The sequence below is a fragment of the Manihot esculenta genome, chromosome 1, assembly GCF_001659605.2.
Source record: "Manihot esculenta cultivar AM560-2 chromosome 1, M.esculenta_v8, whole genome shotgun sequence".
NCBI classification, from domain to species: domain Eukaryota; kingdom Viridiplantae; phylum Streptophyta; class Magnoliopsida; order Malpighiales; family Euphorbiaceae; genus Manihot; species Manihot esculenta.
The window spans coordinates 6,224,789-6,251,338 of NC_035161.2; the positions used below are offsets into that span (position 1 = coordinate 6,224,789).

Below are 26,550 nucleotides of genomic sequence, written 5' to 3' on the forward strand. Positions count from 1 at the left end.
TAAATCATAAACTATCCTATAATAATTAAAATTTTAAATTAATTTAATTTAATTAATTTTTTAGATTTAAATAAAAAAATATTTAAAATTTTTATAAAAAATTTATTATTTTAATACTAAATTGATGTGATATTCAACATTATATCAATCTCAAATTAATATGAAATTCACCATTAATTTTATTTTTTATTTTTAATTTATAATATCTTTCTCTATATATTCATTAATATAGATAAAAACGACACATTATTGTAAAAAATAATAATTAAATATTTAATTATAACAAATTAAGAACTTTTTAGCATTGAGATTAAGAGTGAAAATACATTTTTTCAGAAAATTATCATTTTGAATGTTGTTAAAAAAAAAACAGTTTATTTCAATATTTTTATAACTAAATTATATAAAAAATAATTTTTAATACTTTGTAATTATTATATTTTAAAAAATATTTTTATCAATAGCGGTCATGTTAAATTGCCCTTGTTAGGTAGGTGCTAAATAATTTTTGAACGAAAACTTCTATAACTATTTATTTAAGGATAAACTGTAATTTAATCCTTCTAATTTAATGAAATTTAACCTCTCGTCCCTCTATTTTTAAAAACTTTCAATTTAATCCTCCACATTTAAAAATATTTCATATCCAGAAAATACCCTCAGGGCAAATTCAACATTAATGGATCATAAAGACAAGGGAGTGGGGAATCATATGCATTAATTGATGTAAGAAAAGGGTCAAATTGAACACCCAAATCGATGGAACCATTTCTTTTTTTTTTTTTGTTCTTTTAAGTTTGCCAAGTTGAGAAATGACAAACATTAAAATCACCATGTTACCTTAAATTTATTACCATTTTGCAAGCTGTAAGGTGGCACGTGGATATAGCTGTGTGGCTGGTAACGGTCGGATTTTGGGTCAGAATAGGATGGGTGGTTTAAAGTTAAGATAATTGAAACCGAATTTTAAAAAATCCTTCTACTTTTTTTTTTATTTTAATTTTTTTAAAATTTAGGCTAAATTGATTTTCTAATAAATTATTTTCTATGTTTATTTAGGTTTTCAAACTCTATTTATAAATATTCTTTCATCTGATATTGTTTTAGAAATTTTCGTTTAGTATTTTGAATTTTAGATTTTATGTGTTATAAAAAACTAACAGCAATATTTGAATATTAAATTTTATATAATTTTAATTTTTTTTAAAAAATAATTAACACATAAAATTAGTAGAATAATAATAATGACCGCTGAATCTCATTTACTCTAGAAGTTTGTTTTCAGCAGACCGGTCTAACATTTTAAGTCTTGACTCTAACACATGGGATAGATCGAGTCACCCGCAAGTTCAGATCCAATAATCAGAAATTCAGCCCGTTGATGTAACGTGATAAAAGATATTAGATCCAGTCACTTCACATTTCTGCACACATGTGCATTAGCAGAAATTAAATGGCCGTCTGGCACAAAAAAGGGTTTGACACTCTTGTACGCACAGAGACAGGTGACACTATAATAGAGAGATCGTTAGACGTCACTAGTAAATAAAATAAAAAGAATAGACATTTAGAACATCAAATAAAATAAAATTTTAAAAAATATTAAAAAATTTTAATATATTTTTTAAAATAAATAAATAAATAAATGAGTTATCCACAGTATTGAAATTAAATAGTAATGTTGTTTTAAAATATTTGTTTAAACTATATTTTAAAATAAAAAATATAAATTTTATTATATTTTAATTGAATTATTTTTATTCCCATTTTGATTTTAAATTACACCAATTTAATTTATTCAACTTATTGGGATCAGGACTCTGCATTTCAAACGCTTTGGGAATCCTTCATTGCATTTAGGATTACTAGGCAGCTTCAAATCTGGTCAAATTTCCCATTAAAAAATAATAAAATTTTCAATATAATTATATACCAAAGTATGGAGACAAATCCAAGTAAGAGATTTATTTTATATAAAATGTATGATAAGATTTAGTTATTATATATATAGATTTTATATATTTGTATTTTAAATTTATAATAAATATAAAATATAAAATTTATTTTTTTGGGTAAATTGTTTTAGGAAATCAATATTTAAAATAAATAAATAAATTCAGTTGATGGGCCATTGATTCATGGTGGTCCAAGAAGAGCTGAAAAGTTAAAGACAGTAGGACCGTAGTTGGCCCACTTGCCCTGGACTCAACCAACATGCAATTATTTCTTATTTATATTTTGACTCTATTAAATTTAAATATATTGGACACCCATATTTAATTCATATCGAAAAAATCGATCGAATCGAATTAATTTAAAATTTTAATTTAATTTTTTTATTTATTTTGATTTGATTCAGTTTTTAATTTCAAAAATTATAATTATTTTAATTTGATTCGATTTTAATAAAAAAATAAAAAAAATCAAATTAATTAGTGATAATAATATATTATTTTTAATAATATAGAGAGATTAGATTATATTAAGATTAAAATATTTCAATTAAATTTTAAAATGTAAAAAATAAAAAATTTATTAAAATTTCAAATCGAATCAAATCAAACTGATTTGATTTAATTCAATTTCTGATCGATTCGATTTGATTTTTATAAATACTAAAATTTTAATTTTCAATTTATTTAATTCGATTTAATTTTAAACCGAGCCAAATACTTATCTCACGGCTAATTATCGATCACCGCTAAAACTTAAACCGACATAAAATTTATATTAAATTTAAATTTAATATTTATTAATATATATTATTTTTTAAATTAAAATTAAATAATAAAAAAATTATTTTACTAAAAAAATATTTTTTAAAAAATATTTCTCAAATAAATTAAATATTTTTATAAATAAATAAATATAAAAATATATGATTTCTATTTTATTAAATTTGCCTTGTTTAAAATTAGAAGGTTTTGAATTCGAATCCAGTTAATAATGTTTTTCAAAAGAAATATTAAAAAAGAAAAAAGATTTTACTAGTGTGTAAAAGCTAACAGCAGGCTTCACAGACCATCTAAATAAAGCCCAATAAACTTTAAGTTTTGTTTTACCAACTCATTTGAACCTCCAATCCCAATGCTCCAAATGGCAATCAAGCATACCATTAATTTGTTTTTTTTTTCTTTTCAATTTGATTGCTGAGTAAGGCATAAATTCAAGACATTATAATTCTAAAAATGACAATGAAATTATAGAATTAAAATTCATCTATAAGATTAATTACAATGCAATTATTTACTTAAATTTATTTACACTTTGTACTTAAATTAAAAAAAGTTTATAGTTTTGAAAGTAAATATTATTAATTTAATATATAAATATTTATTTATAATATCTAAAATTAGATATTTAAATTTTGATAATTTTAAATTGTGCTTTAATTTTTTTTCCATTTTAAAAAAAGATAGTTCATCCAATCTTTTACTATAGAGTAAAGTTTTAATTGTTTTGGATATTTTGTTAGAAGTTTTGAATATGTTAATTGAAATGTCTAAGTGTATAAACTTAGAATCACAACTCCTAGTAAAAATAAATTATTACCATTGAAATAAAAAATTTCGTAATTCAATTTATTTATTTTTTATAATTTTTTATTTAAAATAAAATAATTTATCGATTATCTTTGATGATCTCAGATCCAGAAAAAAGTAGGATTTCTTTGTATATAAGAAAACTTAGTATGAGTAGATCGTGCTTCTCTTTTTTATTCATTTTTTCTTTACCTTCTAGTGATACATAACCGCCATCTTGCTATAGTACCACCTGTCACTGTCACATAGAATTGTACGTATGGGCGTACCTGCTTGCCCATCCTGGTTAGGCGGTCATTTAATTCCCTTCCGGCGCCCGTACTGATAGGGTCACGGCATAACTGGACTTGCTCTCCTACTCCCCGTCATGTTAGATGAGCTGGGTCCTTTTCTGATGAGTCTGAGCCCTCGGTCAGCCAGGCCTACTTCAACCGCGGGTTGGGTGGTGCGCTGATGGGTCAGCTTATGTAGTGAGTTCTGATGGGTTTTGGCCCTGGCTCTTCTTCCAAGGCTCGACCTTAGCCTGAGTGCTAGTGGTCCAACGGTCATCAAGTGCCCCTTACCTCCTCATTAGTTATTTCATGATTAATGAAGGGATAAATCCCTAGGTCTCCATTATAACCGCGCGGCCCTGGGGAGGCTCTCATCAAAACATCTCTTCCCTGCCTTCACCCATCTCAAATTTGTGCTTTCAATTTCTCTCTAGACTCTTCTTCTTGCTCTGCTTCCTCTAATACGTCTTTCCCCCTTTCTGCGAAATTTTTCCTGAAGTACGTCTTAATTTTCCTTATGGCCACCGTTAGAATTCCCGATGTTGTAGGTCTGAGGTCCACGATCACCCCTTCCATTCCTTCCAATTTTTTCTCTGCTGACTACATAGACACCTCCATCTATAGGATTAGGGCTCCTCTTCGCAATAAGAGAATTATTCTTCATGTTCCTCCACCAACGGGTTTGATAGACCCCCAACAAGGTCGTAGCTTGATCTTTTACGTCAAGCAACGCGACTTCAGGTTAACCTTTCCTTTATCCCCCTTCTTTATCAAGGTATTTCGTCAATTCAAAGTGATCCCTTGCATGTTATCTCTAAATTCTATCATCTTCGTGTGTTCCTTCGAGTCAATAAGTTTGTGCTGAAGTTTTACCCCTTCTATCACTCTGTTTTCTACCTTTTTCCGTTTGGTTCAGACAAATCACGGGTTTTACTACTTTTTCCCCCGGGGAGGGTTGTCCATCTTCACGAGGTACAAAAACTCAATAAAAGGCTGGGCTGAGGCCTCTGTGGTGGTAGAGCTGAAGGAGGGCTTTGGGATCGACTAGAATATTGATCTCCTCTGGAGGGAGGTTCCCTAGGGCTGTAACGACCTTCCTCGGCTACCCCTGATGGACCAGATTTGCCTTCTTTGACTGACCTCTGTTCAAAGGAAGTATGATGTCGAGAAGTGTATATTCTGTTAGGAAATTCAGAGATTTACTGCAACCCAAACACACAGCGGAAAAAAATAAAATCTCTGATTTTCTTCCCGGGATCCGTGTGCTTCGTTTAATTTGAAAAGAAGGATAAGTTACTAACCTGTTAGACTCGACGAGAAGATACAATCTCGGACTCAAGGTGCTGCTTTTCAATGAACACCCGCTATGGTATCCACACGAACGTCTTCTATCCTTCTAGAGTGCTAGCTCTCTTAAGGATGGATAGATTATGTGCTCCATAGTCTGCAATTGATAGACTGAATTTTCTAAAAACGTTCACTACAGAATTCGTAGAATGAGTTTTTATATGTTTCAGTATTTTATTTTCCCACAACTCTTTTCGTAAAAGAGTTATGTTCAAAACCCACTATCACGATCTCACAGATACTCAAATATTTTATGTGATAGAGTTGTGTTCATAACCAACTACCACAATCTCGCAGATACTCAAATATCTTATGTGATAGAGTTCTTTATCTGTAACAATTACAGATAGACTGCAGATCCTTTTATATATTATTATCTTATAATAATAAATAATTACTATTAATAATAATAACACTTTATTATTATTAATTATACTAATGGGCTTTTAGCTCATTAATAGCACATCAATAACGTTCTTGTGTGTGACCCAATAGGCTCACATTAATTGGCAATAGGCCCAGTCCCATAAGGCTCATAAATCATAAGTGGCCTCTAGTAAGACATTATGACTACCCAACTAATATGAGGATCGATAGTCCAATAAAGCCTAATAAATAGAACATGTACTAATCCCTTTGTCACACGATATCTAGTTTGAACATAAGTCATGGTCAATGTCAAACTTATAATGTTCAAACTTATGATTTCTCGATCTCTAAGTAGACTGATAAATTCAAATGATATTGATCACGCTATCAATTCATTTGAGCACGGCCATGCATTTCTCAGTCTCACTTATCGAGGGGCCCAGAAGATATCTCTCTCAAAGAGAGGGACAAATTCTATCTTGATTATTCAATATCCTCTACATAATTTCTATTATGCTCAATCATAACCTTTATGATTGTCCGATTAAAGACAATGTTTGGTTATGTCAAAATATAACAGTTCTTATGTTGGAAACTATGACAATCGCAAGTCAAAGGATTAAGACATAACTACTTTAAGATCCACTTATGACAATAACCCATGTAGTGATCTCAGTGCGAGTCCATCCAATACTTTATTCTCTAACAAGTATCTATGATTATTGAATTATATCAACATATACATAATCATCTCATGATTATCAATCAATAACCATACTAGTTATATTTTATTATTATCAACATAATAATAAGTAACCACGGATGTTAATCATTATTATGTAACATGCAAACAAATAATAATGATAGTAAAATCTCTTTTATTAATAACCAAAACGACATATAAAAAAAGTCCAAGATAATGGCCTAGGGCAAATACACTAACATATACATGTCTAGTCTTCGAAATTGCGAGGAAGCTGGTACTCATTAATGACTGTTTTCCTGTCTTTTTCTTCCCCCTCCCCCCTTTTTTTTTCTTGTTTAGTTGTGTTTTTCCCTTTATTGTGCTTGGCCTTAACTTGTGCTATTTTCATTTTTTTAGCTTCCACCATGCCAGTGGATAAGATCAGGCCACCTAAGAACTTCACCATGTCCAGGGAGAGCATGAAGGCCACTCTGGAGGCCTTCAAGGCAGGTTGGTCAGTCGCGGATGTGATCCTCGAAGTTTTTCATGCGGTCACTCCTACTGTGACAGGTCGGACTGCTGCCCCTACTTCTTCTCAGGCGCTGGTGCCGTGGCTAAAGGCTCTCGGTCTGCGGCCTCCAAGGCCTTTACTCATGGCAAGGCTCCAGCCTCCTCCAAATCTCCGGCGGCTTTGAAACCCAAGTCAACTGAGAGTGGATCCAAGGGGAGGACCGAGGTCGCTCATTTCGCGATTCAATCCCGTCAGGCTGCTGCTGCCATCGTAATTGGCGGGGCTACTAGCAAGCGAGCCTAAACTTCTGAGGCCTCCCCTGAGGGCCGGGCTGCCAAAAAGGCGTGCGCGGCCCGGCCTACAAAAACTGCTCCTCCTTCCTCCATAGACAAAGGGAAATAGGTCGCGGAGCAGCTATCCCCGGCTCCTGACAACGAGTTCCTCATTGCCACTGAGGTGACTCCGGATTCTCTGCCAGCCTCTGTGGCTGAAATGCTGTGCACTCAGATGTTTAGGGGAACTCCGGACATCTCAGACCCTCGCTTCCTCTCTCTCGTTAGCCACCTTGCTTGCTCCACCACTCAACAGGTCGCGTTTAATTCCCCCTCCCTGGACGATCTCAGAGATAGCCTGAGGGAGATGTTCCTTATGGTAAATCATTGTTCCTTAAGGGTATTTTTAGTAATTTTGCTTTCTCTAACTCTGTTTTTCTTTCAGGCTTTCGGGATCTTCCTCGAAATCGATGCGAGGAACCAGTCTTTTCAGAGCTCGATGGAGCAGTGCCTCATCGAGGAACGGAGGGATGAGAACATCATTGCCATCGAAAATGCTCGAGGGCAGCTCATTGTCTCCCAAGGGATTATTGAGGACCTTACCAAGCGGTTGGGAGACATGAGGGAGGAAGTGGCTCAGGCCGCTGAGCGCGTCTCCTTGGCCGAGTCTTAGCAGGATGAGGCCTTGTCCCAACTGTCTTCCCTGAAGGAGGCTTGCCAGCAACGTGATGAGGCCCGAGCTCAACGGGATAAGGCTTTAGCCCACGTGGACACTTTGCAACAGGAGGTGAATAAATATATTGAGAACTTAAAAGGCATGTCCTCTACGACGGAGGAGTCTTGTCTCCAACAGCAGCAACTTTGCCAAAAGGTCATCGCTCTGGAGGAGAGATGCTTTGCACTTTTGAAGGACATCAGGGCTGCCGAAGATAGGGTCCAGCTGGCTTGTGAGGAGCGTCTCTAGGATTATAAGGACTCCGTTGAACTAAAGACCAAGATTCAATAAGCCTATGAAGCACGTCTTGAAGAGTACAAGGCCTCCGACGAAATGAAGGAGAAAGTGTACCGTGAGGCCTTCTGTATGTATGCTTCCGGCTACAATCAAGGCTTGAAGACAGCTAGAGATTCCCCCTCCACTCCGTTAGCAGTCCTACGAGCCCCCGAAGTTGATTCCTACTGCAAGAAGGTGCCCTACAGAGAGGACGACAATTCTCTGCCCAGGAGAGCTCCTCCCCCGCCAACTGGACCTCAAGGAGAGGACACAGATAAGTCTTTGAACGATCTTGTTAGTTCAGGCTCCCCTTCCCCTATTGTATCTGTAACACACTCTAATGAATAAATAAAGATATTTTCTTTTGTATACTTGTCTTTGTTTTTATTTATTGTGTTCTGTCTCCTATTTTTTGACTTGGAACTTTGTGTATGGTGGCCTGTGGATGTTAATAGTTTTGTAAATTCCTTCTTAGTATATTTTTGTTTGTATACTTAGACTATTTTTGACTGTATGATTTTCTTTACTCTTCCGAGCTGTTTAGTCCTTTGAAACTTAATTTGACCGCGCTTATTTCTGCTTGTATACTTTTTGCTTGTATACTTAACCAATTTTCTAAGTGTGTGACTTTCTTTACTTTTCCAAGCTGTTTAGTCCTTTGGGACTTAGTTTAATCGCACTTATGTATTGAATTACCTTTGTTTCCCAGCTTGCGAGCTCGTTTTAACTTATCTTGGTGTGAAGTACCTTGGGTTGTATGTTCAGCTCGTAAGCTTAACTTGCTTAGCTTACTTATCTTGTATTAACGAATTTAGGCTGTCATTTGCGCAATCTACCAAGTGGATATGTCCGGGCTATGAGCTCAGTTATATATCAAAATTTTTATTATGTATTCGGCTTGTAAGCCTTTCTCTGTTTTTACGGGAGTACATAAGCTATTTTTCTACGACCTCTCCTGGGTCACGAGCTCGGTTATATCATACTTAGCTTATTTTCACGTATTTGCCTTGTGAGCTCATCCATGGTTATGGGAACGGTTTGTCTTATATTTAAGCTATTTCCGCGTGTCATGGGCCCTTGAGCCCGTCCGTACTGTGAGTTCGGACGCTTTATATTTAGGCTTTTTTTTTCGTGTGTTTATGTCCTGTGAGCCCGTCCGTGTCGTGAGTTCGGTCATTTTAGATTTAGCTTATTTTATTACTTGTTTATAGGCTGCGAGCCCGTCCGTACTACGAGCTCGGTCATTTTTATGCTTAGGCTATTTTTGTGTGTTTATAGCTTGTAACCCCGTCCGTATTGCGAGCTTGGTGATAGAGCATATTTTAGACCATTTTATCATGATGTTATTGATGTTTATTTACATCTTTTCTGCCTAATTTTGTGGTTTTGATCTTGTTTTGCAGATATTAGGTGTAAAGAGATAATCTGGTGAAAATGTGCAGACACTTCAGCAGTCAGATCTTCCTATTTAGGCAGCAAGATTTCAAGAAGACGCACTTGCCTCTCTTGCATTCAGCATTCAAGATTTAAAATTTAAACGAAGGCTCCACCTAAAAAGGAAAGATTGGACAGCATATCTTTCCCTCTGCATAACCCCATCCGCGTGCCACCTTCCTCTGAAGAGCCATCTGCGCGTCTCTTTCCTTCTGAAGACCTTGCAACGCTATTCTTTCCTTTTCAGACACAACTTGAGCAGCAAACAGCCTCTTGGGCAGGAAGTAAGGACCTAGGGCAACACTTTCAACTATAAAAAGACATATAAGGAGCCTCCCCAGGCTTTTTCTAGACCCTCTTGGACACACCTACGGGATTGCAAGTGACAATATCTCTTCTTCATCTCTTTCTTTATTTTTGGTTTTTGTTTTAGCCATGAGTGGCTGAAACCTTTTTTTCTAGTTGAAGATTGGTTGAAACTTTAGTTGTTTTATGGATCGGGAAATCTGAATATATATTGTTTACCTTTTGTTTATTTAATATTTATGCAATTTCATGCTTAATTCTATTATTGCTTTGTTATTTTGATCAATGTGGCCAGTTGATTCTTGATTATAAGGTAATATATTGTTAGTTTGAATAATTTTGAGTCCGTAATTGCTTGGATTGTTCAAACACAAGAACACTTGGTGTAAAAACTAAGGAAGTTGCATAATCTAGTAATATCACCATGCGTTTGGGTAGTTAGGATGGGATCTCTCTATCTCTTCATGCAATTAACAGTTGTTTTGATGCCTAAGGCCCAAGGACATTCCTTGGCAACTTGTTGATTAGTAATTAATTAGAGAACGTTCCCTAATTGGTTCAATCTTAAGGAGAGACATGGTGGTGAAAAGCGTTTTCCATCTCCATAACTAATCTATTGAATCAATCAAAAGAACATAAGTTTCAATGATCAATCCCAACAACTGAAGTGGATCCAACTCTTCAACTAGAGCTTTCTCATATTTGATTTCCCTTTTATTTTATTATTCACTTATTTAATTGCTTTCAATAGTTGTTAAATTGAATCAATCTCATAACCCCCCCCATTTTACTTTCAGTTTAGTTGGTTTCAGATTTATCTCGTTTCAATTTATTTTGCTTTCAGTTTCACTTTCAGTCAATTCTCTTGGTCTTTTTAAGAAAAATAGATAAGTTTTCAATTTTTTGTGGATTCGATCCTTTACCACTATCTGCAGTAGTAATATTGTTGATAACCGAAAAGGTTATTTTTGACCGGTTTCGACAACCGCGAGTCACTTGGTCGTTTTATACTTAGCTCATTTTATTAAGTGTTTATAGGCTGTGAGCCCGTTCGTACTGCGAGCTCGGTTATTTTTATACTTAGGCTATTTTGCTTACTTAACTTAGCTTTTCTTTTGCGAGGGCTCAAGTCCTTTACTTATTCTTTCTGCGTTGATCTTCTTCCCCTCAGCTGGTTTTGTGGTGCCGACGGTCATTCTCCGTGACCGGTCACCTACCTCACAGAGGGCTTCTTCCTCTCATCTGGATTTGTGGTGCCAGCGGCCATTTTTTGAGACTGGTCACCTACTTCACTGAGGGCTTCTTCCTCTCAACTGATTTTATGGTGCCGACGGTCATTTTTCGAGACCGATCATCTATCTCACTGAGGGCTTTTTCCTCTCAACCGGTTTTGTGGTGCCAGCGGTCATTTTTCAAGATCGGTCACCTACCTCACTGAGGGATGATCTGAGATCCAGAAAAAAGTAGGGTTTCTGTGTACATGAGAAAATTTAGTCTAAGTGGGTCGTGCTTCTCTCTTTTATTCCTTTTTTCCTTGTCCTTTAGTGACGCATAACCGCGACTCTACTACAATACCACCTATCACTGTCACACAAAGTTGTACGTATGGGCGTACCTGTCTGTCCATCCTCGTGAGACGGCCATTTAATTCCCTTCCGGCGCCTATGCTGATAGGGTCGCGACATAGCTGGATTTGCTCTCCTACTCCCCGTTATGTTAGATGAGCGGTGTTCCTCTCTGATGAGCCTGGACCCTCAGTCAGCCTGACCTGCTTCAACCGCAAGTTGGGTGGTATGCTAATGGGTCAGTTTATATAGTGAGCTCTAATGGATTTTGACTCTTCTTCTAGGCTCGACCTCGACTTGAGTGAGAATGACCCGGCGGTCATCAATCTTATTTAATATAAAATAATTTAATTATTTTAATATAAAAATTTAATTTAAAATATAATTAAAATCACACATAATCTTATAATAATTTATTTTTTTTATAAAGTGTTTCGGCAGAAACATTAAAGTTACATTAAATATTGAAATTAACAAAATTAATTAAATTTAATTTTTAATTTATATAAAACTAGTTGTTTGCTCGCATGCCGTGTGTGAGTGTTAAAATATATTCTTTTTATTTTATAATTTTTATCTTTTTTTTAATTATCTCAAAATTATTATCAAAATTTTTTAAAATTATATGAACATATAAATTTATTATTATAATTTTATTTAATTTTATTTTATTTCAAAAAAATTTCTCAAAATATTTATTGGTATTTAATAAAGTTTAATATATTTAAAATGAATATAATTGAGAAGTTAATAAAAAAATTATATTTCTTATGAAAAATAAAATGGATAAAATTATAAAATGAAAAAATATTATATTACTATTATATAGGATAATATAAAGTTATTTTATAAAAAAATATAAAATTATTTAATAAAATAATATTTTTCTATATGAATTCATTTGGCTTACTAAAAAAACAAAATATTTTCTCTTCTATATCTAAATTATCTTTTAAAATTTAAAATAATATATAAAAAAACTATTGATTAAATTTTTAAATTAAAGAATTTCAACATAAGAAAACAGAACTGCGTGAAAAATTACAGAAAATGAAGATTATACTAATGCAGTCTAGTATTCTATATAAAATGAACATATAAATGTTACAATTTTTATAAAAAATAAAGAGATTAAAATTATTATAATCATTAATATAATATATTATAATAATTCAAATTCAAATAATTTAATTGTTCAAAATTTGTAAATTAGAAATACTATTTTATTTTTTGTTATACTTTAATTATTTATATTTTTTTATAAATTATTTAAATTTTAAATAAAATTATAATTTGATAATATTTTATGAAATTAATTCTATTAATTTTTTAATTATTTTATATTTTATCACAATTAATATTTTTTTAATAAATTTAATCGATTATATATATTTATCCTATATAATTATTCACATTAGAAGAATAAAAATATATAACATTTGCTAATTAAATTATATTAGATGTAATTTTAAAAATTGTCAAATTAATAAACTAACATTATTATGAGATAGTAAAAAAATTCTTACATAATATTTTCTTATGCATTTATATATATATTGATAATGATTTATTTTATTATTTAAATATTTTTTATACGGTAGTTATTCAATTTATATAAATATATTTTAATATATATTTTAATATATATAAATATATTTTAATTTATATATTTATATTTAATTTATATAATGCTTTAAAAAAATATTTAATTTATATAAATATATTTTAATATTTTATTTATTATTAAAATAAAAATACAATAATTTTTTAATAATAAAATACAATAAAACTTTTATTACAATCTTAATAATATATTACATTAAAGAGTATTAGATACTTAAAAGGTTAGTAACAAATAATATAATAAATTGTATTTAATGTATTAAAAATAGAAAATTAAAAAAATTATATATTAATAGTGATAATAAAAATAATAAAATATATTTAATTATTATTTTATATAGAAATTGAAGGACTGATGTTCAAATTTTTTAAAAGAGTTTGAAACTTTTGGATAAAAAAAGAGAGATCATACGATTAGTAAATGACCCAAAAGATGATAAAACGAGGTGACGACCGGTTGACGGGGTGATTTGCTGAAAGGCCGACCTACCAGAAGGAGGACTAATTTACTTAATGGAAACAGGGTTTAAGTAAGACTTGCCTGATAAAAGAAATGTCAGAATGCTCTAAAGCTCAGAATGCACAGATTTTTTAACATGCTCGAAATGTCTGAAAGGATTAAAATCAACAACAGCGTTTTGTTTAACCGATTTATTTAAAAGAACTGAGAGACTTTTTAGTATTTTTATTGGGGTCAAAATTGTTGAGTATGCTATTTAAGGAGTAAACGTTAATCTGTTTTTGATATGCGAAGTGTGAAAAAAAATGTGAAGTACGAAAAGTGAAAAAGCGTTATAATCGTTTTTTCTCTGACATTTGTTGATTTGTAATCGAGTATGATTGTTTTCTTTTCTGTAACTTATCGTGAATAAATGATTTTTTTTTCCGAGACGTAAGAGGATTCTCAAAAAATTGATTGGAACTCATAAAATTTATTTGTGTTTTTCTGTAACTCATCGTGAATAAAGGATTTTCTCTTTCGAGACGTAAAAGAATTCTCAAAAAATCGATTGGAACTAGTAAAATCTCTGTATTTTTTTCTCTATTTTTTTATTTTTTTATTTTCTATTACGTGAGTGACTGAGAATCAAAGTTTAAATCTCACAATAAATGATATCAGAACAGCCACAACAGAAAAAATATATATATATATAAAATTATAAATTTATGTAATATGTCAATAATTTTTTATATATTTATTATTATTCACATGAGTGGTGAAAAATATGTAGTATCAATTAATTAATAATATTAGTTATAATATTTTTTTCATTTATTTATTATTAAAAATAAAAATAATATATATATTAAACTTTTTATTTTAATGTGATTAATATATTATATTAAAAAATTATAAGAAATTAAAAAATCACGTAATAATAATAATAATAAATTAAAAAATTATATATAAATTATAATATGAAAATATAATTTAAAAATAAAAATAAAAATAAAATATATTATTTATCCATTTTTCCAAACTTATCCAGTTATATATATATATAATATTAATTTATAAAAGAAAGAGTTGAGTATTAGATGACCAGCCTTGTCATCATAGCTATTGAGAGGTTTAATATGTTCCCCTTTTGAAGACAAACTATATCTGTGTGTTCAATCAATGAAGAAAATAAGAAAATTTAATTAAATTAAGAGAAAAACAAAGTGGGAATCTCTAGTTTTCCACATCAATACATAACGTAACACAATGTGATTTCTCTTTCCATGAATTGGGATTTGACAAAATCTTCAACTTATGAATTGTGTTTAATGAAAGCAATTGATAATCTTTGGTTTCTTTTCTTTCTTTTTTATTTGCTCCCAAATTAAGCAATTTCTTCTTTTTTGTTTTTGCTGTCATTTGGACCTTATCAACTTTTTGCTTGACATGATGGATAGAATTTATCTCATTAATATTGAATTTCTCTTTAAAAAAATTAGTATCTATAATAATTATATATTAACTATTAATTATTAATTATAATAAAATTTATTATAATTAATAAAATATAAATAAATAAAATATATGTGAAAATTGCTCCAAATTAATATTATATATATTAATTTATTTTAAATTTGATTAAAATTTATTTTAAATTACCTGTTTCAAATTTAATTATTATTATCCGAATAAAAAGAAAACTCATTTAATCTTATATATTTTAATTAATAACTTATATAAAAATACTTTTCATTAATATTTTTCATTTAAATAATTTTATTATTTTTAAAAATTATTAAATTATTAAATTTAAAAATAATATAACTTTTTCATAAATATTATTATAAAATATATATTTTATATTAATTTAAATATTTATAAATACCCGATATATAAAACTCGAATCCATTTCAAATTTGACTATAATTATTTAAAACCGTCGTATTGAATACTCAATAATATTCAAATCTGTTGCCATTCTTTTTTTTTAAGTAAAACTATTGATTGTGTTAATAAAATTTTATCAAATAAAAAAAAGGTATCATTTCAAACAAAAATATGATTATACCTAATAGATTCTCTAATCAAAGTATGAGCAGTTAGAGTAGCATTACGACGAATCCATCTAATATAAATATCAGTTCTAAAGTCTAATAAAGATTTACAATTATTCAAAATTAAATCATCGAATAAGATAATTTGACAAAAATGCTTCTCAAATATCTGTCTAAACCTTGTATAAAATAATTTGATAAAAATATTCCTTTCTACGAGATAAAACTCAAATAAAGTTTTAAAACTGACGTTGTCGTTATGAATTCAAAAGCTCATAATAATTGGTAAACTTAAATCCGTTGGTATTCTAAAGATTTAATGACAATAATAAAATTGTTAAATTATATTATAAAAATTATTATTTTTAAGATTGTAAATCCTTAAATTATGATTAATAGTGGAAGCTAATCATGTGGAAGAAGAAAAAAAAAAACTTTTGGCTTGATAAGACCTCCTCCATTATCTCAATTTTCTTTCACCACCTTGGGTAAATAATTGAGGAATTTTTTTTTTAATAAAAAAACTTTTAGTATAAGAAAATTTTCTATTAGAGTTTGATGATTCAATTTTTCATAATTATAATCTTATCATATCCAAAATGATTAGTGTAGTTAATGAGAATTATGAGTTTTTTCTAATTAAAAATAGTTCAACTCTATTATGAATACACTAACTCAATACCAAAATATTGTACTTCAAAATTATTAAAAAATAATTTAATCTCAATGAATGGACAATGATATCTAGACATATAAAAGAATTTTTTTCTTATAATTTGCTTAATTAAATACCAAAATAATAAATTAAATAACCGTAATAAAAGGGTGAACAGATAAATCGAAAAAATTGATTAAACTAAATTAATTTAAAAATTTAGTTCGATTTTTTATACATTTCGATTTGATTCGATTTTTAATTTCTAAAATTTCAGTTATTTCAATTTGGTTTGATTTTGATAAAAAAATAAAAAAAAATTGAATCGAACCGATTAGTGTAATAGTATATTATTTTTAATAATATAGAGAGAATATATCATATTAATGTTAAAATATTTCAAAATTTTAAAATACTTCAAAATTTTAAAATACTAAAAATAAAGTTTAAAAAATAAAAAATTTATTAAAAATTTAAATAGATTAAATCGAACCGAATCGAATTGAATCAGACTGATTTAATTCAATTCGATTTCTATTTAAAATCAGTTCGATTTGATTTTATATAAATAGTAAAACTTTAATTTTTAATTTATTTAATTTGATTTGATTTTAAACCAAACCGACTGAATGATAACTCTAATTATTATAATATTAAATCAACATTTAATATATTTCTTTTGAAGAGAGGGAGGGTCTCATACACCATATTTGAGTGGAGGTTTCAAAAGGATTTTCTAAGATTCTCTACTCTTCGAGACAGTTGAAAGGTGTTGAGATTGCTCACTAACGTTAATTTTGGACAGAGTGAGTATTCGCTCGATTCGATTTATAATTAAACTGAATTAAATAAATAAAAATGAAAATTTTAATATTTATAAAAATTAAATCAAATTAATTTTAATAAAAAACTAAATCGAAATGATAATTCGATTCAATTTAATTTGATCGGTTTAAATTTTTAATAAATTTTTTATTTTTTATATTTTATTTTAATATTTTAAAATTTAATTAAAATATTTTCATCTTAATATAATTTAATATCTTTATATTATTAAAAATAATATATTATTATCACTAAATCGATATAGTTTGATTTTTTTAATTTTATTTTAATTAAAATTAAATCGAATTAAAATAATTAAAATTTTTAAAATTAAAAATTAAATCAAATTAAAATAAATAAAAAATTAAATTAAAATTTTAAATTAATTCAGATTTTTATTCTCTCGCCCCCTAATTTTGACATGTTCATAAGCTCTTTGTTTTTTTATCTCTATAATTTTTTTTTATTTTTAGCAGCCTTGCATGGTGCTTTTCTTAGTGATACTTCCTCCGTGTCAACCAGTAGTTTGTACTTAGATTAAAAATTAAAAATTTTTAAAATATTTTTAAAATATTTAATTGATTTAATTTAAAATTAAATTAAATTAAATTAAATAAATTAAAATTACAATTTTTTAAAATATTTTTTAATATTTAATAAAATATAATATTTTTAAAATAAATATAATTAAAAAATTAATAAAATTATTTTTAATATATATAAAAAATAAAATAAATAAAAATTATAAAACGAAAATAATAATAATTTACCTAACCTAAATTATTTAAACGGTTGCATGTTTACTCACTTGATAAGTTCAAGTATGAGTTCAGTTATTTTCAATTTTTTATTAAAAAACAATAAATAACAATTCATATTATATTTATAATAGAGCATAACGTAATACTAAATTGATAAAATTTAAAATAAAATTCATTAATTTTAAAAAATTTCATCTATTTATTTTTTACTTATTTCCAATGAAAATAAATGGAAGATATACAGGTCATAGATCACGGGCTTGTCCCGTTAAGGATAAGATGCCTTTGTTTTTATGTATGAATGCATCCATCAAGTTTTCAATTTTTATAATAAAAGTATGGGAAAATCACTTTTTTAGTTCCTTTATAGCGTAATTAATAGATTTGTCTTTCTATTTTTAGAATTCAACACTTTCGTCTTTAAGATTTAATTCCATCAAAATTCAAGGTCTTTCTGTCAAAAGATTATGTTAAGTCAATAATTTTCACTTGGTTAAAGGAAAGATAATAAATATAATTTAAAAAATATCCTTATCAATAATAAAATGAGAAATTACTATTTATTTCTTATAGTATGAAAAGATTCGCTATTTAATTCTTCAATTTTAAAAAATATATTAAAATATTCCTGATATTTTAAAAAGTCTACTAGTTAGTTCCTCTATTAATTTTATCACTAAATATTTTATAATTTAATCCCTATAGTTTAGAAAAAATTATTATTTGGTCCCTCAAATTATTAAAAAATTTACTAATTAATCTCTCTATATCAGGGGTATTTTAGTTTTTTTTTTAGAATACTTAACGACTAAAATTAATGAAAAGACTTACTAGTAGACTTTTTAAAATGTTAAAAATATTTTAATAAATTTTTCAAATGGCGAGCATCGACAGCTAATGATATCACAAAAGCAATTTATATTAAGTTTTAACTTTTAATTCTTAATAATTTAAATTTTATATATTTTAATTTTTATTATCTTTACGGAATTTGAATTTTAAATTTATTAAATTTTTTATTTATTTATGGAGATTGAGTTTGAGATTTTCTTCCTTGAATTTTGATGAAATTAAATTTCAGAAACTAAAGTGTTGAATTCAAAAAATAGAGGGACAAGTATATTAATTATATAATATTTTAGGGACGAAAATATATTTTTTCCTTCAATTCTTTGAGAGAGGGACCTATAAATTTATAAAAATTAAATTTTAAGGATTAAAGTATTGGATTCTAGAAAGGGTAGTTCGGTCATTTTTTCTGTCACTAACGGTATTTTTGACAGAAGGGCCTCTAATTTTGACGGAATTAAATCTCAGAGATGAAAGTGTTGGGTTCTAAAAATAGAGAGACGAATTCGTTAATTACGCTATAATACCGAAACTAAAAAGTAATTTTTTCTAAAAGTATTTTGATTTTTTTATTTTTTATTACCAAACAGTTATTTAACATATTTGTGGGTTAATTAAAAAAAAAATGTTATTTAAAAATTTTTTGTATTACATTATTTTTATAATTAACTCATACTATGTTGTTTGAATAAAAAATTATATTAAAAAAATTATTACAATTAAATAATAAAAAATAAAATTTTCAGCAAATAATTTTTTGTTATTTTTTTATTGAAACAAAAGGGCCATTGCATTTATTTATCATCCGTTCATCGAACCTAATATCTGACAAGAAAATGCCAACTGCATCACTAAAAAAAAAAAAAAATTGAAAAATGCTATTCAAATAAATAAATAAACAAATTCCCCAATAGTCTGTCCCTCTCCTAGGGCCTTATCGCCATCTCTCACCCTCTGTTAGGTCACTCTCCTTCCGCTCTGCCATTGCATATGGTGAAAATCCCGTTTTGTCTTTGGTTTCAAACTTATGCTTATAATCTTCTTTTCCATTTTTTTTTCAAAAAATACATAAATAAGAAAATTTATTATGTAATATTTATATTATAGAATTATAAAAATATAAGTAGAATTTAAATTTATTTATTTATATAATATTAATTTTAATTTATTCAACGAAATTATTCGTAAATTTAATCATAAATTTAAAAATAAATTGAATTTATAAATTTTAATGTACTAAATATTATAAAGTTTAATATTTATTTATTTATTAAATGAGTTTAAATGAATTTAAAAATTAAATTTGAATTTTAATAATTTTTTTAATAGAATGATTAAATATTTAAATTTTATAAAATATAAAATTTTTAATCAAATAAATTTGAAATGGGATAAAATAGGTGATTTTATAAAAGTTCACAAACTTAATAGTATTTTTAAAAAAAAAAAAAAAAAAAGAAATTACTGCTGGCAATTGGTGAGAAGAGAAGCTTTTGAAAAGAGAGAGGGAGAGGTAGTTGGCAATTACAAAAGTGAAACTAATGAACTGTCTGCTGCAGGAGGCAGTGGGTTGTATGGCACATGATTTGCCCAGAGAAAAAAGGTGACTCTACAAGCACCAAATCTAAAAGTAAACACACAGCTTGCTCGGTAATTATAGCCATCAAGCCAAAAACATTATCTCTCTCTCTCTGTCAGATCCTTGTTTGCTCAAGTTGAAAGAAAAAGAAAAGGCTTTTGCTTGAATAGAAACAAAGAGATAAAATCCCAAATCCAAAATCAGTCTTCCTCATCCTCCTTTTCATTCCTTTTCACCTTCCAAAACCTTTGGGTATGATTTGAGTAAACCAGACAAAGGTTTCCTTATTCTCCATTTTCTATTCACTCCCAGCAAATTTGCTCCTTTTTCATGCTTTTTCTCTTTCCCATCTCTCTTTGATTAGAGTTAGGCCCATTACAATGATGGCCTCGCATGGACCTTTTGTTTTGGTTGGTAATGCAGTGGAGTGAATGGTCTTTACTGTTTCTTCCTTGACAAATGTGGGAAAGTGAAGGAAAAATAAGTAAAATCCAAGTCATTTTTTTTTCTTGAGGTTTTTTCTTTTTGGTTTTTACCCAATTATATATTTTCGCTCCTGGGTTGTTGCTGCATTTAGGCTAACAATGAGGAAGCATGGATGGCAACTTCCCTATCACCCCCTTCAGGTACTTCTTCTTTGAATTTGTTCTTCTATTTTCTTGTTATTATGTTTGTTACTTATTGTCGTTATTTTGTTTGTTTAATTTTCCCTGTGAAGGTGGTGGCTGTTTCTGTGTTTCTTGCTTTGGGGTTTGCTTTTTATGTGTTCTTTGCTCCATTTGTTGGGAAGAAGGTATTTCAATATATTGTGATGGGAATCTACACTCCTTTGGTAAGCTATTTCTCATCTTTCCTTTTTTTTTGTGTGTTAGTTGAATAATCTTCTAGTAGGTTGAACAACTGAGATCTGTGCCTTCTTTGCTTGTTGATTCCGATGCATATGTTTGTTCTATGTCCTCTGTGATTTGATTTTCTTTTCCAACTACAGTTGTGTTTAATTTTTGTTCTTGATTTCATAGATCCTTGTGTATGAGACCATATTTACTTTAGTTGATAAGGGAAAATAACTTGCTTGTATTTTGTTCATCGTGACTACTAACTCTATACCACATGTATTTTAATTCTGTTTTATTGAAGATCTGATTTTCTCACTTGTTTAGACAGCAACTGTAGTGTAAATTTCCTCAGAATACTATCTCTATAATGCTTTTTTGGGTTAAGAAACTTGGGATGTTTTCCAAGTGTATTTCTCACTGTGAGTCCCAAATTTGCTTTTACAGGAAAAAAGCACCATATTCTAATACTCTCTAACTAATATATTTAAAACAATTTTTTTCTCCATAACAGCTCCAACAACAATGTCAAACAAACACTAGAGCAACTTCTTAATTGTGGTCAAACTTGGCCCTTTCCTTCGTAGTTAATTCTTATATTTTAAAATTGCTCTAAATGTCAAATTCTTCCTCAATTTCGTTTTGAAACTTTATAGTCAAAGTAAAAAATCTATTATTTTCAACAATGCATTCTTTCATGGTATAGTGAATTGAAGCAAAAATGAAAATTTAAGGACTTAATTGCACAAATTGAATGTTCAAGGGCCACATTTGGAACATTGTGAGTTTGAGGACCAGATTTAGATGCTTCTACTTGGAATTGACAATGGTTAATTATCAAACTTCTGTTGCAGCCAACATAAAGTTCTGATTTTATATATAAGGTGCCAATGATAAATTTCAATGTTTGACTTTGTGTTTCCATTTTACTTGTGGCATCTACTGCTTGGAACTTGACATCTATTTTCTTTTCAGATTACATGTGTCTTTGGCCTATATATTTGGTGTGCGGCGGCTGATCCTGCAGACCCTGGAGTTTTTAGGTCCAAAAAGTATCTCAACGTTCCACATGATGGAAAGCATGCCCAACAAAAGGATTCTAAACTAGGTGTAGGAGGGGAGTCAACTTCATCAATGCATGATGCAAATGCTTCCACTGTCGAGGGTAAATCTCCAAATAAGGGATCAGAGGTTGCAGATGCAACTCTGAAAATGTCCAATACTGATTTTGAGCAGAAGAATGCAACATCAGGAAATTCATCTTGCCTCCTTTGGGCTTTGTTTCCATGTGCTCTTATATGCAATTTGTGTGGTTCGCTTGATGAATCTTCATCACAACAGATGAGTGAAGATGGCATGTTCTATTGCAGTTTGTGTGAAGTTGAGGTTGGTATAACTTCCAAATCAGTTGCTTTCTGTTAACTTCACAAAATTCAAAATTTTTCTTCCTCTTTTGTAATCTATGATAACCTAGAGAAAGGGTCTATTCATTTGTCTTTGAGATGATTTAAATAAGGTAATGTAGGAATTTTTAAGTTCTGCCAAGCAGATCACCTTATAAAAGTTATCTGTTTATGTGATTCATCTGCAGATATTAAGTTCACAGGCCTTACTTGTATCTAAATTATTGATTTTCAGATCTATCATATTACTTTAGCATCAGATTATAAAAAGTTTATGCTTATCAAATTATTACCCTGACCAGGTTTTCAAGTACAGCAAGCACTGTAGAGTTTGTGATAAGTGTGTGGACTGTTTTGATCATCACTGCAGGGTACAAAGGATCTTGACTGCTGGACGTTTCCATTCTTATTTTGACTTGTTCTTATATTTCTTTAGTTCACTTGTCCATACTTTTGCAGTGGCTTAACAACTGTATAGGCAAGCGGAATTACAGACAGTTTTTCACCCTAATGGTTTCTGCTCTCCTCTTGGTAAGCTCAAGTCTCAATTCTGCCTTACCTGGAATCTTCAAATGGTCAGGCCAGTCATCAACAAATTGCAACTGCAAATCCTGTATTAAACTGTTGAAAGTTCATGGATTCTTCGTGTCTCAAATACTTCCATCCTTCCCAATGCAAATTTCTTCATCCCTTTTATGATGAGACATAATCCATCATTGACCATTTGTGTAAAGGACCTTCAACATTCCCACCGAATTATTTCCAGAACATTCAGTCATGATTTTAACCCTTTTTCATAGAATCCTCTAGTTGCTATGCAACATTGCTTTGTTGTGGCATTGGTGGCTTATGCCTTTTTTTTTTTTACTCAATTTTTGCCCAAATTAAATCCCAAATTCTTTGACATAGTTTTTGCATCCTGATTTGCTGCTTTGATTTTCCCAAGCGAGATTGGCAGGACTGAAGATCACCAGAGTAAGAATTTTATTTTTCAGTCATTTTCATTTTAATTGATTATTGACAGGTATATACATGGTTTGTGCACCTTGGGCTTGAGATTGCAGCTTATTCTACAATGGACAACTGGAATCCTTGTACTTGTATGCTGTTTTCTTGAGCGGAAGCGATTCTCTGTGGATATCTCCTCCAAATTAGGAAGCAGTTTCTCTTTGGTCCCATTTGTTATTGTTGTGGTGAGTTTTGTTTATCTAGCAATATAAAGATCAATAAACCCAATTTATTGCTATTTTACTAGTTTTTTCATCAGATGAAGGTAATGTTATTGTTATATTGTTGCAGGCACTGTGCACCATTTTGGCTATGATTGCCACCCTGCCACTTGCTCAGCTTTTCTTCTTTCATATCCTCCTCGTTAAGAAGGTGACATTGATTTATGAATTTCCCTTGGCTTCTTGATGCATAGATATCTTTTTTAGAAATTTCTGGATGTGTGGCAGCCTTTAATGCAGTTTTTGAATCAAGTAAATATGCCCTTTTTGTGTATAGGGAATCAGCACATATGACTACATTGTAGCCCTAAGGGAGCAGGAGCAGGAGCAACAAGGAGTTGGAGGCCAGCAGAGCCCCCAGATGTCTCCTGCCAGTTCACTTACTGGATTGAGCAGTGCAAGCTCCTTTTCTACTTTCCACCGTGGCGCATGGTGTACACCACCTCGCCTGTTTGTGGAAGATCAGGTACTTCTTCATATCAGTCAATTTCTGGAGACTACTTATGATTGTAAATTGCATATTGTTTTATGGGATTTAACTTGAACACTTAAATATTTGTGTTCCAGGCTTATAAATCTGCCATAAATAATAGTTTTAAGCTGTTTTATGTTTGAAATTATGTGATTTGTAAAGTCGAAAGTATGAATTGTTTGTTCAACCATTCTGCACTTTAGCCATGCTCATCCCCAAGTTAAATGACTTGTGCACTGAACTGTTTTTCTTCTCTTTTTTTCCCCTCCCTTTCGCATCGGATTTTGTGTGTCAACACTTGGTATTTGCACTTCAATTTTATCAATGTTGCAACAAGGTGTCCAAGTTTTATTGCATCTGCAATTTTCTTTTTCCTTTTCAGTTTGACGTTGTTCCTCCGGAGACTGGATCTGTCAGTTCCTTGGGAAAAAAGACAGCCAGAGAGGAGCCAATCAGGAAAAAGAACTCAGCAGCAGTAAAGATCAGCCCATGGACATTGGCCCGATTAAATGCAGAAGAGGTTTCAAAAGCTGCAGCAGAGGCAAGAAAGAAGTCCCGAATCCTGCAACCTGTGGTGAGACGGGAAGCCCCATTTGGGCTAGAAGGAGTCAGTAGCATTGACAGCAATGGCCACCGGATGGTCCCAAGGCCTGACAATAATAGAAGGAGAGTTAATAAGAGAGTACGCCTCCCAGCTGACATTCCTATGGAGCCTGTAACCAAGGTTTCTGGTATGGCTGCCGAGACGGGTTTCTCTGGGACATCAACAAATTTGGCTCCTCTTCAACTGGAGGCAAGAAGTGCTTTCCAAATTAGCCGAGCAATGTCAAGCTCGCCAGGAGTTGTCGCTTCTTCTCCAGAAAGCAGTTTAGAATCGCCTGATATCCACCCATTTCGCGTTTCATCATCAGGAGCTGAAGAGTCTAGGAGGCTCACAGGTCTATCAGTTGCAGGTGCTGCTTCTCACAGTGGAATCCCACTATCCAGGTCCACTAGTGATGGATATGAAGCATCCGGAGGGGAAGATAGCGACAGAGTGCCTCCTAGACTTGTCCAGAGGTCGACAAACTGGAACCTTCTCTTCCATCCTGATCAGGATGAGAGTGTTGTTAGATTGAAAGCATCATCATCTTCATCTAGCCAGGCTAACAACAGGAAGCTTTGACTGTGAGTCAATGATGAATGAATATTGCTTCATTTTGATTTCATTAAGGGGAAAAGCTCTACATTCTTTCATTTTTCAGCGAAAAACATTTGGAGGACTACTAGCCTAACGGGCTAATCACGTTGCTCATTGATTTGGCATTTAAGTTTGGAATGTGGAAACAAGGCTTGAAGAAGAGGACAAGACAATGGTGTAAAGAGGTTCCAATTGTTTGTGTTTCTTGAGCCACAACCTCAGCTCTCATGAGGTCTCTTTGTAGCCTTTGGTCCCTGGCTCTTGCACTTGGGACTCACAGTCACAGGCTGACAAATTGGTTGTGTTGTTTATATTACTCTCATTTGTAATCATTTGATGGGCTTTTGTTAGGATGAGTTCATATGGATGGCTTTTGTTGAACATTTTGCTTCTTCTCTCTGAAAAGCGCTTTGGCCATTTTAATTTTTATACTGTGGTTCTAAAGTTCTACCGGCTTGATTATAAATTTACCGGAAAGAAGAGGCTTGAACGTGTGATGAAGAAAAGTATTGGTATCACTTCTGCTCGGTTACTTATCATTGACGTTTGTTGTTCTTTACTTTGTAATAGAATTTTATTAAAGTTAGGGAAAATAATTATTTAGTCTTTCAGATTTAGTTAAATTTATTAGTTAGTCTATTAATTTAAAAAATTTATTAAAACGTCTTTAAAGTATTAAAAATATTTGTTATTATTCTACTGTTTAGCTTGTATAGTATGAATAAAATTTATTATTTGATTTCTTAATTTTATAAAAAAATTAAATTAATTAGTTTTTCAATTTAGACTTTATTAGCATTAAAATTAGTGAAGGGATTAGTTAATATATTTTTTAAAATATTTTGGAGATATTTTAGTGTGTTTTTTAAAACTAAAAGATTAATTAATAAGTTTTATTAAATTTAAAAGACTAAATAATAATTTTTTTAAAGTTAATCCAATTTAAATAAGGAAAGAAATAATTTCTATTAAGTACATGGATTATTAAAAAATTCACTAATTTATTAGCATTTTAAAATTATTCAATTAAAATATATAAAATACAAGCTATTTAATCATTCTTCAAATAAATCGTTAATTTATTTAACTTTTAAATTAAAATGCATAATTATTTAAAATTATATGGATTAAATAATATATATAATTAAAACTATAAAAATTAAATAGTATAAATAATTTAAAATAATTAAAATAAAAATATTAAAGAGTTGAATTTTATGAAATATAAAAGCACTTTTTAACTGACTATTTAATGGGAATAAAATAGTTAATTTCATAAAGTCGGGATATGAAATAAGGTAATTATTGTTAAATTTCACACGTTAAGTCCTTGATAAGTTAAATCAAAGAG

At 29.9% G+C, this 26,550-nt stretch overlaps 1 protein-coding gene across 3 annotated transcripts; it reads left to right on the forward strand.

Moving 5' to 3' along the window:
- The first annotated feature begins 20,041 nt into the window (after positions 1-20,041).
- LOC110625177 (probable protein S-acyltransferase 22) lies at positions 20,042-25,628 on the forward strand. Of its 3 annotated transcripts, none has more exons than XM_021770744.2 (10): positions 20,042-20,708; positions 20,801-20,914; positions 21,891-22,301; positions 22,621-22,689; positions 22,778-22,849; positions 23,383-23,511; positions 23,618-23,698; positions 23,825-24,013; positions 24,402-25,186; positions 25,264-25,628. In XM_021770744.2, the coding sequence occupies exons 1-9, from the start codon at positions 20,667-20,669 to the stop codon at positions 25,182-25,184; spliced, it is 1,890 nt and encodes a 629-aa protein (XP_021626436.1). In that variant the 5' UTR covers positions 20,042-20,666; the 3' UTR covers positions 25,185-25,186; positions 25,264-25,628. The 3 variants fall into 3 exon arrangements, with proteins under 3 accessions (XP_021626436.1, XP_021626426.1, XP_021626445.1); XM_021770734.2 differs by having other exon boundaries at positions 20,043-20,566; positions 20,660-20,708; positions 24,402-25,628; XM_021770753.2 differs by lacking the exon at positions 20,042-20,708 and adding an exon at positions 21,679-21,799 and having other exon boundaries at positions 20,810-20,914; positions 24,402-25,628.
- Positions 25,629-26,550: the final 922 nt, after the last annotated feature.